Consider the following 15,274-nt stretch of genomic DNA (forward strand, 5'->3'; position numbering starts at 1 on the left):
TCCTCAGTTAAGGGACACATCTGCCCTGCATCAACCCTTTCAGGTTCTGTGAGAATTTTCTAGCCTCAGTGAAATCTCTTCTCCTCCAGTGTTCAATCAGTGGAATGACAGGCTGGATTGTTGGGAACTGAATCACTCTGGGATAACACTTGTCCCAAAATCATCCAAAAGTCAGGATTTTGCAGGTAGCAGAGAGCACTATTAGTTTTCCAGTGACTTCCAAATTAACTTAAATTCAAGCAGCAGCCGAAATCTTGTTTACCACTACGCAGATTACCCATGACAAATCCCAGTCATGATAACAATCACTGTTCACAAATGATTACTAATGTCACTTTCACTTTGTCAGGCCAGTTGGCTGCAGTTTACCATCGCCGCAGGATGGTAGACCTCGTCTGGGACAAAGAAGCGGGCAGGATGATAGAAATCATGCAGACGACTCCCACCCTGAAAACGACTTTTCGCGAAAGCTCCCTTTTTAAAAAGTGCTACAGGTCTACTGAAACAAAATCTTCACGTCATCTTCCCCCAGGCAGTTAATCTGATCAACCATTCAAGTTTACATCCTCCTTCTTCTCCGTCTACTAACCCTGACTCTGCACTGTACTGCAAACACTTTAAACCACCTTTTTATATTGTAAACACATGCTGGTATTTATGTATTTATGCATACATAATAATGTATTTATGTCTTTTATTCCATATCCATACTTTAACCTCCAACTTTATTTTTTATATAATCCTCTGATCTTTATAATTGTTGAATTTTTTTTAATTGCATGTCATACCTTGACCAACTCACCACAGCAAATACCTAATTCATGTAAATAAAGGTATGGTAAATAAAGCTGAGCCTTGATCCTTGACTCATGTTTGAACTTGGCAGTCCAACCCCCCTCCAACATTCTACAAAACTTCACTCACAACACACTGGAGGAACTCAGCAGGTCGTGCAACATCCGTGGAAAAAGATCGGTCGATGTTTCGGGCCGGAACCCTTCGTAGGGTTCCGGCCCGAAACGTTGACCAATCTTTTTCCACAGATGCTGCCTGACCTGCTGAGTTCCTCCAGCGTGTTGTGAGTGTTGCTTTGACCCCGGCATCTGCAGATTATTTTGTGTTTATGATTCTACAAAACTTATCTTGTTCTCTCAGTTACTGCAGGCTGGACCCCGAAAATCCCTAGCCACTGGGGTCCCCACCAGACAGCTGACCAGACTACCAAATGTACAAACTACTGAACAGGAAACAAGAAGAATAATAAGGTCCATATGTTAAATTTGGCAGGACCTCCAGGCCAGGTTCTTTACCCATTTTCCACCCTTCAGTTCATCATATATTTTACAATCTTTGTTTCTCACTTATGGCGAAAGCTATAATTGAGAAACTTGCCCCATCACAGAAATGTTCCTACAACTAATGGTCTCACTTTAAGGACTCTTTATCTTATTATCTCATGTTCTCATTATTTATTTATACTTGCACTTGCACAGTTTGTTGTCTTCTGCACTCTGGTTGATCTTTCACTGATCCTGCTATAGTTACTGTTCTATAGGTTTGCAGAGTATGCCCGCAAGGAAATGAACCTCAAGGTTGTAGATGGTGATATCTATGTACTTTGATAATAAAATTTACTTTGAACTTATTGAACTTTGAAAGACACTCATTTTGATTGGTAAGATGGTCAGAACTGAACATTTATAATTATTGCTTGATGGGTAAAATGCTTTGGATTCCAAATTGTATCAAATTACGACATTCTACATGCACCTTGACTCACTAACTTCACTATTTTGTGCACACTACCTGACACAGTATCTGTCTCAATAATAAAATGTAACAAGTACACATCTGGTTATTAGTTCATTACTGAAATGCAAAAAAAGCAGGTGCTGGAAATCTGAAAATACAGAAAATGCTGGAGGTGCACAGAGTTAATGTTTGCGTCAATGAACTTTTGTGAGTGCTAGGGCATATTCTGGACAGGCATATAGCAAAATATTGACTTCAGCAACCAATCTTTAGACCTGTAGATGGACTGTAGATAACATTGAAAAAGCAGCCCTGGACAATAGGTTCCTAGAGCAGTTAATTGAAAAACCAGGAAATGCTGATTAATATTCGTTTTGAGTGTTTGGAGTGTGGGTACCAAGAAGGAGGTGTGAAGGTTATATGTAATGCAAAGGAAGCAATGTAGATATATTGTAAATACAGAATTGTCCTTTGATCTTTAGCATATAAAACATCATGTAATATTGGGTCGAACAGGCCTCTTCCTTCAGAGGGAGTCTCATTTTGTCAAATAAAAGACAACTTTATCAGCTCCACCTCTCCTGTGACTTTGTTCACATTAGAACAGTGACAACGTTCAGAAGAAAGGTCATCAACGTCGACTGTTTCTGTCTCCATAGATGTAGCCTGACCAGCTCACTATTTGTTTTTATTACATCTTCATACTTGAAGAACAGACTTGACTGGAACAACAACATCATGGCTGCCTACAGGAAGGGGATGGACAGACTCTATTTTCCAAGGAAGCTGAGATTCTTCAGTGTGTGCAGCAGGATGTTGGAGATCTTTTACCAGTCTGTTGTGGCGAGTGCAGTCCTCTTTGTGGCTTTATGTTGGAGGAGCAGCGTTGGTGCTGGTGATGCAAAAAGTCTAAACAAACTCACCAAACAGGCTGGACTCAGACTCTTTTGAGTTAGTGGTGGAAAGGAGATCACAAAACAAACTGTTGTCCATTATGGAAAATCAGGCACCTCCTCTCCACGACCTACTGAATGAGCAGCAGAACCCCCTTTCCAACAGGCTCACTCAGCTCAAGGTCCACTCCATAATTTAAGTTGAAACAAATAATCATTTGCATGTCATGGGATCCTGAGGGAAACACTCATTGCTGGAACTGTTATCTTTAGCATGAAATATTAAACTAAATCTTTCTGTTCTGACCAGCCATACAACTCAAAGAACAGTATGGCAATCTGACAATGTTTCTCCCTAAAACAATTCCACCAAAGCTTCCTTGAAAAGCATACATTTATTGGTGAAATTCTCTTCCTGAATAGTGGAATACGTTTGTGAGCTAAATAGATATTTAATCATTTGTGTGGTTCGAGATTCATCTCTGGCAGCAACTTCCACATAACCACCAGCATTTGTCTGAAAAACTTGCCCCTCAGATCTCCTTTATATTTTTCCTCTTTCCTCAAACCGGTTCTAAGCTCCCCTGCCCTGGGGGGAAAAACAGACTTCTTTAAGGTTATCCAGAGCCTATTGCATTCCAGTGAGAATAAGATCAGCCTATTCAATTTCCTTGTAACTACAGCCTTCCATTCCAGTCAACAGCCTGGTGAGTCCCGTCTCCTACTTTTCCAGTGGTGCCACATCCTTGCTCCAATATGGCGGCAGAACTGTAGCAGATCTAATGCCGATACACGCTCCATGTGCCCATCTAACCAATTCGTCTTATGCATGCCCACAGAGCAATTTCTCCACGTCCATCGCGGGAAAAAAAATAAAGCGAGAAACAAACATCTTCTCATTCCAACCCTTTTGTTTCAAAATAGGCGTTTACAATACCACCAAGCGATAACTGATGAAACTTCGGGTGTTGGGGTTCATTAGAAACAGGGGCTCCCAACCTTTTTTGTGCCATGGATTCTGACCATTAACCGAGGTTGGGAACTCCTGATAAGAAAGATGATTTTAAATTGCCGCCTTCCTACTGCCTTGGTGTAAGGGAACTCGAGGACAAAACGCAAAACCAGGTGCATTATCTCCGATTTGTGTGACGTGACATTTCGTACTTTACGGCAAAGACACAAACATACTATAATTTACAAAATAAATATCGCAGAAGTGAGGGAATTATAAGGTAGTCTTTACAGGCGGTTCGAAATCTGTTATAGGGTGGGTAAGAAGCTTTTTTCTTCCGCATGAAAGGAAGGGAAATTATCAGATTGGGACAAGGGGGAGGTGGGGAGATCTGGCCGTGGGGCGGGAGGGTGTGTGATTAGGTGGCGATAGCTTATCAATTTACTTTTTTTAAAAAAAACTGAGAATCCTACATTGCCTTTTAGAAACATGGGCCAGCCCGAGCTTTCCCGAAAGTCACCGGCTCCATTCGGGAAGGAGGCCAGGAACTGCTATGTATCTCTTTATTCGCGCACACATTTCCCCAGGGACGGCTCCGACTTTCTGACCTAGCAACACGATAGTTTAGTGCGTTTCCGCTTTGAGGTGTGCTGTGCATCTCGCCCTCAATGCAGTCGGCGCTTTGGAGCTCGGTTCCATCTGCAAAATTGTTGTGCGGGGAAATAGAGTTAACAGCCACGCTCTCGCTGCCGATCAGTTTTGATTTCTCAACAGACACTTGTCCTTCACCCTCAATCCTGCTCCTGTCGTTATTGACATCTTTCAGTGCCAAATTACACCTAGTATCACTGGCTTTACGTTCCTTGCTGACTTGACACAACGCATATGATCAGAATTTTCCGGAGCTTGTTCGGATTTAGCGATGAATCCAACTAGATTTTTTTCCCAATAACAACATTTTCTCGATTTAGGCGCTCGCTACACAAACCTTGAAGAAACAAGTGTTGCAGTGGGTTATTGGGTTGTTTACGGTGCAACTGCGGGCATTTGGGGCCGCAGGGAACCTCTCTTTGCATACAATATCAACACTAAGTTATGAGATGGTTAACCTTTTGTTTAGTTCTTGTGGACTTTTTTTCCCCCAGTTAGGCACCGTGCCAACTCCTGGTGACGCGACGTTTAGAAGTTCGTCCGATCGCAATGCTTTCTGAACTTTCCCAGTCTTCGGCAACGAGGAGCGAGGCAGATCAGAGGCAGCGCGGAACCAAATAAAGTGATTGAAATGCGCTCGATTGCCCGGCCACACTTCCAGCGGGAATAATATGAGAAAGGAGACAACGAAGTGTACAGGGATTCGGGAGTCGCAGCCGCCATGCGCGTATTCAAAGCCATCAGTGTGCAGTCCCTTCTGCCAGTGTTCTGGATCTTCCAGACCAGGGTCCTGAGTGCAGGTGAGCCAGGTGGGGTGGGGGGGGGGGGTGCTGGGAAATGGGATTAATTGTCCTTTATGTTTCAGACTCTGAAGACAAACACCAGGGAGTGGGAAGGACAGATGGTGACCGAACTTGCCGAAGTTCCGGATCGCTGAAGTGTAGATAGGGAAAGAAAGATCATATATTTAAGTGAAAAGTTAGCTACATTCAGCAGATTTTTTTTAAACTTAGGGGCAGGTGCTGACTTTCCGAGTAGAGCCTTGAGTTTATAATGAGATGGGTATTAATGCGGGTGTCAGGTCCCTGCTGAGACGCACTGTTACATCACCACCTAATGCTGAAATCTGAGAATTTTACCTCCACCCAGAAACAGAAGCCTCCTCCACCCCGGAGCGGCAGCCTGTGGTATTTCTTTTAATATTTTTAATTATGGCAATGGAAATTTTAGGATTACTTGAGGGAGTAGATCGTACTGATGCCAACTATTAGGATTAATGTTGAGCTCCCTGTACTACTGAACCATTCTGTTGGGGCATTTGGATTATACCGTCCAGCCTAAAGCAGGAAAATTGAGATCGAAGATTGAGGACGCCGATTTTCAAATCTGAGTCAAACTCACCACTCTCCTGCATAGAGAGTCACTCTACAAATGTGTTTGACGAACTGCCACACAAATAGTTTTAAACACAATTGGAATATATTGTTAACACATAGGCATGGAAGACTAACTTACAGCCCGTTACGCGCTGGAGTTTAGGGCAGCAATGAAGGTCCTCCATCTCCGACTGTTCATACTGTTGCACACAGATACAGAAGGACTCCGTAACTAGTTTATTTTACCAGTTAGGGTTGTTAGCTCTGAGCTGAGCCCCCGAACCTTGAGGACTGGTGGCCTCTACCCTTCAACCAGTTTGGCATGGGTGACCCTACCGAGAGCCAAAGCAGAACGCCCTGACTCTAACCAACATAGCTCTCCGGGTCATTGAGGCAAAAAGCCTCCAAAGCCTACCACAAGGCTGTAGTCCCCGTGGAGCGTAGGCATGGAATGGGGATTAGTTAATGGATAGAAACTTGGGAATAAACAGGCCACCTTTTGGGAATCGGGAGGTTGTAAATGGAGGGACTCCAAGAGTGTTATTAGACATAAGATATGGGAGCATAATTAGGTCATTCAAGTCTGCTCCACATCTGGAGCTGTAGTGCTCACAGGTTATTTCTGTATTCTGGATGAGGCGATTAAGTATAATATAATTAAGTTTCTGCTGATGTAAACTAGGTGGCAATGGGAGTTGTGAGAAGGATTTGGAAAGGCACAGGAGAAACGCAAGTGCATGGGAGATAGAATATAGGAATCCACTTTGGGTGAAGAAATAGAAAGTTAGAGATCGAAAGACATTGGTGTTCAGAGGCTCCTGCCTGTGCTCATACACAAATCACTGAATGTTAAAACGCAGGTTCAGCAGGCAATCATTATTTCTATAGTCACTGACTAAGAATCTGAGTCAAAGAGCTGCGATCACTTGCTCCAATTACATAGAGCCCAGCCGGATATTATGTACAAATATGATATTCACCTTAGTAAGGATATGCCCGTGATAAGAGGGTGAAACAAAGGTTCACCAGACTGGGGTGGAAGGTTTGTTGTTTGAAGAGAGATTGAGCAAACAATGACTGCACTCTTTGAAGTTTAGAAGTAGAGGTAGTGTTCTTATCTGTCATTTCTACTGGCATTGTTAATAATGCAAAATCAACTTATCCATCGGGCTCCTGAACCGCAGTGGATAACCTCACTCACGGAACTGATCGCCGAGCACAGTCTACAGACTCACTTTGAAGAACTCTCCAGCTCATGTTCTCAGTATTATTTATTTATTTATTTATTTGTTGTTATTATTTTGAATTTGCACAGATTGTCTTATTTCACACATCGGCTGCCTGTCAATCTTTGTGGGTAGGTGTTCACTGATTCTATCGCACTTCTTTGTTCTGCTGCGAATGCCTGCGAGAAAATTAACCTCAAGGTCGTATACGGTGACGTATCCGTACTTTGATAACACATTTACTTTGAACTTGGGCTTCGATCATTTCCCCGGCCGGGCGGTGGGGACCATCACGCAGTATGTTCAAGTTGGAAGTGAAAAGGAGCCGAGTCACGTGGGCTGAATGCAGGAAAATAATGGTGCTTTAAAAGATCAGCCGTGGAATTATTGAATGGTGCAGCGGGCACCAGGGAATCTGGTTCAAGTGCTTCCTTTACGTTCTACGGGGGAAGAGTGAAATCAGGAAGAAGTTTTATTTTACATATTAAAGCCAGCATCCCCCCCCCCGCAATCTTATAAATTCCAGTGAGTTAGGAGCCAAAGCTGCCAAGCACTCCCATGTTAACCCCTTAATTCCCGGAATCATCCTCGTGAACCTCCTCTGGACTCTCTCCTTTCTGAGATATGGGGCTCAAAACTTTTGACAATACTGTACTCCAAGTGCGTCCTAACTATAAAGCTTCAGTTTTAGCTCCTCCGTGCAACCTGGAAGCTGTAAGAAAGACTGCTGCAGCCTCCCGTTCTTCTCACCCCCAATTTTCCATCTCGGACCCTGTGCCCGCACTGTGGCCCCGAAGTGGGATGGACTCGCCTAATTCTGCTCCTTATGGCTTACGGTCTTATGATCTTAGTTCTGGCGAGTTGGTAACATTCCCCCAAGTAACGCAGTGGAAGGTGCGCAGTTCCTAGCCGTTGTTGATTGACAAGATCACCGGCCTCACTTTGGCAAAATTCCAACGCTGCTAAACTATTACTTTCGCTGGTACTAGAACAAGATCCCGTTAACTGGGGCTCCGGCTGTCGTCGGCTGATTATCATCAATCCTATTGCGATGTTTTTGTCTTATCCTTATAGAGTTGACTCTTAACCAGGTTAGCTAGTTCCGCCCGGAAACGAGAAAGATTTTGCTGACGGCTCTTCAGAAGAAGACCAGTTGGAACTTCTTCGCGTAACTGGAGGATAAATGTCTGGAAATCCTCAGAACAATTTAATATGGTAACGGAAGCAGTCGCCGCGTCTCACCTGGTGTCACTTTGAGAACCTGGTTGAAATGCTAAGCGACTCTTAGTTAGTTTCAACGTAATTCAAACTACTTGAGCTCTGTGCCAGAAAGCTGGCAGCGAACTCCCGGCAACATTAATCCCCCAAGTTTCGGAATGTACTGGCTCCACACAAGTTATGAACTGTGTGGCTCATTGTCTAGGCGATCCTTCGCTATGATATTGGAATGCACCGAGACTGTACACAGCCAGAGAGTATAGTCCAGTGAGCACAGAATTACAAAGGTTCATTAAATCAATTGAAATTCCGTTTCTCCTGAAATCAAAACGCTGTCAGGGGCTGACAACTGATCAATCCCGGCGGTCTGTTCAGCGGCCCCTTTCCATTATATTACTGTACCACCAATTTCGAGTTTCCCACCAAGACACATTTTGGAATTCAAGCCATCAATAGCTTTCCATTTAATGAACAGCATTTGGACTTTCTACCCAACTGGCGAGACCTTATTCCTAGTCATGAGCAAGGCAGGAAATGGCTCGATGAGCAGAATGTTTAAACATTAAACGCCAGTTGAGCGTCTCACAAGGCATTAAGATAATGGAGTAGAATTGGGCCATTTCGCCCTCTGAGTCTGCTCGGCCATTACATCACGGCTGATTTATTATCCCTCTCCACCCCCGTGCCTACCCTCTGCAACCTTTGATGCCCTGACTAATCAAGAACCTGTCCGGCCTCCACTTTGATATACCAGATGACTTGGACTCCGCAGATGCAACATGCTGCTGACCTCTGCCACCGAGGCAAATTGGTGGTCGAACGCATTGGAATTGTTTTATTATTGTCACATGTACTGGGGAGGAGTGAAAAGCGTATCTTGCATACTGTTTTTACAGATCTATTCATTACACAAAGGTACATGGTAAAACTGTGAAAGAATGCAGAATGAACTGCGACAGAACAGAGTGCATGCAGAAGACAAGGTTCAAGATCATAATGAGGTAGATTGCAAGAGTTCTCAAAAGAGTTTTTGAGAACATTTGAACTTGAGCACTCAAATCAACTCAAATGTAAATCTAAAAATTTAGTATCAACGTTTCAAATATGAGTTTTGACTGCTTCATATGCCATTGTATTAAAGAAAGGAAGAGCGGTAATGTTAATCAACACCAGTCATTTGTTATAGAGTATAGCACGTGGGATATTGATGTGGTAGTGCCCTTTCTGGAGAAACAAGTAATGAACAACACATACAAAATTCTGGAGGAACTCGGCAAGTCAGGCAACATCACAAGTCAGGGAGGGAATAAACTGTTGATGTTTTGGGCTGAGACCCTTCAGCAGTTCTATGTGAACTTGAAGCCAAGTATACACCTAGCGGCCACTTTATCAGGTACACCTGTACACTTGCTCGTTAATGCAAATATCTAATTAGCCATTTTTGTCACAGCATAAAAGCACGCAGACATGGTCAAGGGGTTCAGTTGTTATTCAGACCAAACATCAGAAGAGGGAAGAACTGTGACCTAAGTGATTTTGACTGTGGAATGATTATTGGTATCAAATGGTGTGGTTTGAGTATCTCAGAAACTGCTTATCTCCTGCAACTTGCGCACACAACAATCTCTGGTGTTTAGAGAGAATGGTGCGAAAAGATGGCGGCGCGACATAGCTTGCGCGGCCACGCCAATGAATGATATCTGTAATCTGTCAAGTAGGGTGCTGTGCACAATCCTGATTTGATGGAGACAGACGTGAGAGAACAGAGAAACTTCTGAAATGCCTTTTTCACTGCCGCTGTTACTGTGTGATCCAGAACCTCCGGAGGGGAAGGCCCCGAATCCCTAGCATTGCTTGTTGCTCGGCGGCCGGGAAGGGGTCGAAGCGCTCGGCAGAGATGGTGCTCGGTGTCGAAGGGTTGGTCAGATGCTCGAAGTTTTCAGACAGACTCAGTGTCGGCTGTTGTCGGGTGCTTCCAATGCATCGACAGTTGTCGGTGGCTGGAGGTTTATGGCAGAGAGAGTTTCTCCCTTCTGCCGCCTACTACTGGGGACTGTGGGGAGTTGATCAGAACTTCGAGACTTTTTTTTTTAACCTTTCCCACGGTCTGCTCTTTATCAAATTATGGTATTGCTTTGCACTACTGTAACTGTATGTTATAATTATGTGGTCTTGTCAGTATTAGTCTTTGGTTTGTCCTGTTTTTTTTGTGATATCGCTTTGGAGGAACATTGTATCATTTCTTAATGCATGCATGCATTTCTAAATGACAATAAATGAGGACTGAGTGTCCTCATAAACTAATCTAATTTAAAAAACAGAAAAACATCCAGCGAGTGGCAGTTCTGAGGGCGAAAATGCCTTGTCAATGAGAGAGGTCTGAGGAGAAGGGCCGGACTGGTTCGAGGTGACAGTGACTCTAATAACCATGTGTTTCAACAGTGACGTGTGGAAGAACATCTCTGAAAGCACAACACGCCAAACCTTGAAGTGGACGGGCCTCAGAAGTTGAAAAGAATGAACACACACACACATACCCCAGCCTAATAAAGTGGCCACTGAGTGTACATAGAACCAGAAGCTATGTATAACCTTGAAAGAACTCATTTTTAAATTTTAGAAAACCTGTCATTGAAAGCAATTCAATAGATTACTAAAGAGATAACTTAGTTGCAAAACAGTATGCAGCTTGTAGAGGGGCTGCCTCACAACTCCAGTGATTTGGGTTTGTTCCTCACTTGTGATGTTGCCTGGGTGCACCAGTTCCCTCTCACGTCCCATAGGTTTGCAAATTAGTAGGCTAATTGCCCCGGTAAATTGCCTTTAGTATCAGTCGTTCTGTGTCTATGCTTTGCCTCTCTGATTCTGACCCAGAGTTTAGAGAAAGACAAGTGGGATATCTCTGAAAGTGGTATGCTGGGCATAATGATTGAATGTATTACTAAATCAAAAAGATTAATCTCACCCAATACGATTTTAAAATAAATTTAAAGAGAAATTAACAGATAGATAATCTAAAGAAGTTTTGCAAAATAATATCAAGTGAGCTTCAGTTGAATTATTATTTTAAAAATTGCTGCTAAATGTAAATTACTAAACTCGAAAATAAAAAAAAGTAACTGGCTGTTGTTGTTGCGTGAATGAAATCATCGGAGGGAGTTACTGGTAGATACAAAGCAGCTTATTTATTCAACCAAACAAGGTACAGCAGACACCATACGGAGAAGCTTTCGGTGGAAAGGTCTGCTGGCCCAACGTAGGGCTTGATATTTATTTACTAAACACAAAGGACAATCCATATTTACAAAGTATAGACAATGCTTTCTTTTGAAGCTACATACAAACTTCAGACCTTCTGAGTCGCATCCATCCCACAGATGCCAGCAGGTCTGTGGACTGGGATTCACAGCTTCTAGGAATGCATTGGTCTAAGTTAAGTCCACAATACATTGTCAAGGAACAGAAGACTGGTAGCCAAAGCCATTTGCTAAATGTAAATGACCCAAACCCAAAAATCACTCCAACAGCTCTCTCAAAGGTGGTGGTGCTCAAGAAGCTGAAACAAAAACAAACCTCAGTAGAGTCAACATTCAATAAGGTAATTTTATGTTTGTGCAATTAGAGACAGAGTGCAGAATATGTCCTTCTGCCCTTTGAGCTGCACCACCCCTAGCAACCCACATATTTAACCCCAGCCTAATCACAGGACAATTTACAACAACCAATTAGCCTACTAACTGGTATGTTTTTGTACTGTGGGAGGAAATCGGAGTACCCGAAGGAAACCCATGCGCTCATGGGAAGGATGTACAAACTTCTTACAGACAGCATCAGATTTGAACTGTGAACTCTGACCCCCAAGCAGTAATAGTGTCACGCTAAACACTTACACTGCTGTGACTCCTTGAGATGGGACAAAAACCATGATAGGCCATACTGTCAGGACACTGGAGCAGAGATCCAATCACAGAGCCAGTACTGTACACACAGTGATACTAATTGAGTAACAAATCCCAAGATGCAAACAAAGTCAGTGTCAAAATTCAGTCAGAGATCAAAACATCCAGAGAAATCCAAAAACCAGAATCAGGAAACAGGCAGAGTCAATATCCAGACAGACAGAGTACAGATACAAATGCTAGAAGGACTCAAGAAAATTCACCGGCACAATCTGGCAACAAACAGGTGAAAACACAGGACTGAAATACACTGAGCAATAAACAGAGAGGCAGATGATAGGTGGAGCACAATGAGACACAGGTGGCAGCAATACAGGTAATAGTGAGAAACAGGTGAGCGGCAGAATACTCAATAATACAGGGGCTGGAGTAGAGCAGGCAAAACCACAGACTGACAGCTAGGGGAAAACACACAAAAAGACAGAGTTCAACTGGAGGTACTGACACTTCCTTACATTTACGTCAATAGATTGGAAAATAGGGAGTATATGGAAATTTAATAACATATTTTAAATAATTGCATAATGTTATAACTATATTTATTATCTGCTGAACATGGCAGGATTCTATGAAGTCAATTGAATGTTACACAACATAGTAAAATCAATCAATCCTAAGCCAATCAGACTGCAATTTGCTCTTGTCAGGTTGCCGCTGGAATACCACATTATATCTTGGTCTGAGAAACAAAAAGTAACAGCAGTAAAAAGCCACAGAAGTATACTGAGGTATTATATTGGACCAGCTTAAAAAGGACAGGGTAGCGTAGTGGTTAACACAACACTTCACAGTACAGGAAACCCCAGTTCAATTCCCGCTGCTGCCTGTAAGGAGTTTGTACGTTCTCCCCCGTGACCGTGTGGGTTTCCTCTGGGTGCTCTGGTTTCCTCCCACAGTCCAAAGACAGACCAGTTGATAGGTTCATTGGTCATTGTAATTGCCCCGTGTTTAGGCCAGGGTTAAATCGGGGGACATTGCTGGGTAGTGCGGCTCAAAGGGATGGAAGGGCCTATTTGTCACTGTGTCTCAATAAATAAATAAAAAGATGATTAATTTTAACCATATAATCATATAACCATATAACAATTACAGCACGGAAACAGGCCATCTCGGCCCTTCTAGTCCATTCCAAACTCTTACTGTCACCTAGTCCCACCGACCCGCACCCTCCATTCCTTTCCTGTCCATATATCTATCCAATTTAACTTTAAATGACAACATCGAACCTGCCTCAACCACTTCTGCTGGAAGCTCGTTCCACACAGCTACCACTCTCTGAGTAAAGAAGTTCCCCCTCATGTTACCCCTAAACTTTTGCCCTTTAACTCTCAACTCATGTCCTTTTGTTTAAATCTCCCCCATTCTCAATGAAAAAAGCCTATTCACGTCAACTCTATCTATCCCCCTCATAATTTTAAATACCTCTATCAAGTCCCTCCTCAACCTTCTACGCTCCAAAGAATAAAGCCCCAACTTGTTCAACCTTTCTCTGTAACTTAGGTGATGAAACCTAGGTAACATTCTAGTAAATTTTCTCTGTACTCTCTCTATTTTGTTGACATCTTTCCTATAATTCAGTGACCAAAACTGTACCCAATACTCCAAATTTGGCCTCACCAATGCCTTGTACAATTTCAACATTACATCCCAACTCCTATACTCAATGCTCTGATTTATAAAGGTCTGCATACCAAAAGCCTTCTTCACCACCCTATCCACATGAGATTCCACCTTCAGGGAACTATGCACCATTATTCCTAGATCCCTCTGCTATACTGCATTCTTCAATGCCCTACCATTTACCATGTATGTCCTATTTTGATTAGTCCTACCAAAATGTAGCACCTCATATTTATCAGCATTAAACTCCATCTGCTATCTTTCAGCCCACTCTTCTAACTGGCCTAAATCTCTCTGCAAGCTTTGAAAACCTACTTCATTATCCACAATTAATAAATAAATAAAACTCATAACTGTGATTTCGAATGATAATCATCTTATCGATTGTATGGGGCTTTGTTCCATAGTAACGGGACCAATAGCTGCATCAGTTTTGTTTTCAAGCCCACTTCCTGAAAGTAACTGTATCCCAGTGACTGCAAGGTAAAGAAGGATACATTATAAATAGCATGGTATTGAGTGAATTGGTTGTACGGGTGCTCAGGGTGTGGGTCACTGATCAGCTGTGTACAGTCAGATAGCTCATGTTGAATGAATCATGGGTATTTGTTTACCATTTACAATGCAATCACTTGCAGCCCCTTGAAACCAATTATCTACCCATAATGTGGCAATGAGTAATCCTCTGAACCAGCGATGGAACCCTCATTTCTGCTCTTTGTCCTCACTTCGATTGGCTGATCACAGTAATTATTTATTGTTACATATTCCATTGTTTCCTCAGCTGCAAGTCTGTATTTAGCTCCCATTTTACAAACAAAGCGCGTACACACATCAAAGTCAAATAGCTGCTGCTTTTTGGTGTTAGCTTTGATTCTCAGTGAGTCAGCAGGCTGTGGGTACATTGGCTGAAGTATACAAAGACGCCGTTGTTTTAAAGCTGTACTTAAGGGCTGCCCATTGTGGGAAGGGTGCTTTCAACAATGAAGCAGGTACAAGGTGCAGCATCAGTCCTCGGCCTAGGAGAAGGCACTGTGGGATCTGGATACTCTTGTGACCCATGGTTCTTCAGAAGACAAGAATTAGCTATAAAACCCATCACTTATGATTATCTTATTAAGAGGAGCCAAGACAACAAAGGAACAAAGCAGTCATGATCGTCTCACACTCAGACTAGAGAGAAACAAAAATTTCAGTGATAACAATTAACTTATAAATGAGCCAGATCCAAGCAGTGTGACAGTAAACTAAGAAGTTTCCAGAAAATACAAAGATTCATTTATTATCAAGTTATACAACTCTGAAATTCTTCTTCTCTGGGTGGCCATGAAACCAAGAAAGAAAATAAAGGCAGTACGATTGCCAACCCCCGCACAAAAAATCTGAACAAAATGGAACCGGCACATCAACTGACAAATCCCTCCTCCCACACAAAAAAAAACAAACAAAAATGGAGCAGGCATATCAACCCCCAAATCCCCCTCGCCACACCAAAAAAAATTAGAAAGGATCAGGCAAAAAATACACAATATAAAAAACTATAAGGCTGAGAAAAAAAAGTCTATAGTCCAAGTCCACATCCAAAACGCAGAAAACCTAGCAATACCCTCTAGCAAGACCGGTCGGT

The 15,274-nt window shown here is 42.7% G+C and overlaps 1 protein-coding gene across 1 annotated transcript in view; it reads left to right on the plus strand.

Annotated features, from left to right (window-relative positions):
* Nucleotides 1-4,739: 4,739 nt before the first annotated feature.
* Nucleotides 4,740-15,274, plus strand: part of vwa1 (von Willebrand factor A domain containing 1) — a 59,299-nt gene continuing 48,764 nt past the window's right edge. Inside the window, exon 1 of the mRNA XM_072244740.1 lies at nt 4,740-5,048. Coding sequence (XP_072100841.1) covers nt 4,970-5,048 — 79 coding nt within the window. The 5' untranslated portion in view covers nt 4,740-4,969. The remainder of the gene's footprint in view (nt 5,049-15,274) is intronic.

Source organism: Mobula birostris, chromosome 27 (assembly GCF_030028105.1).
Source record: "Mobula birostris isolate sMobBir1 chromosome 27, sMobBir1.hap1, whole genome shotgun sequence".
Taxonomy (NCBI): domain Eukaryota; kingdom Metazoa; phylum Chordata; class Chondrichthyes; order Myliobatiformes; family Myliobatidae; genus Mobula; species Mobula birostris.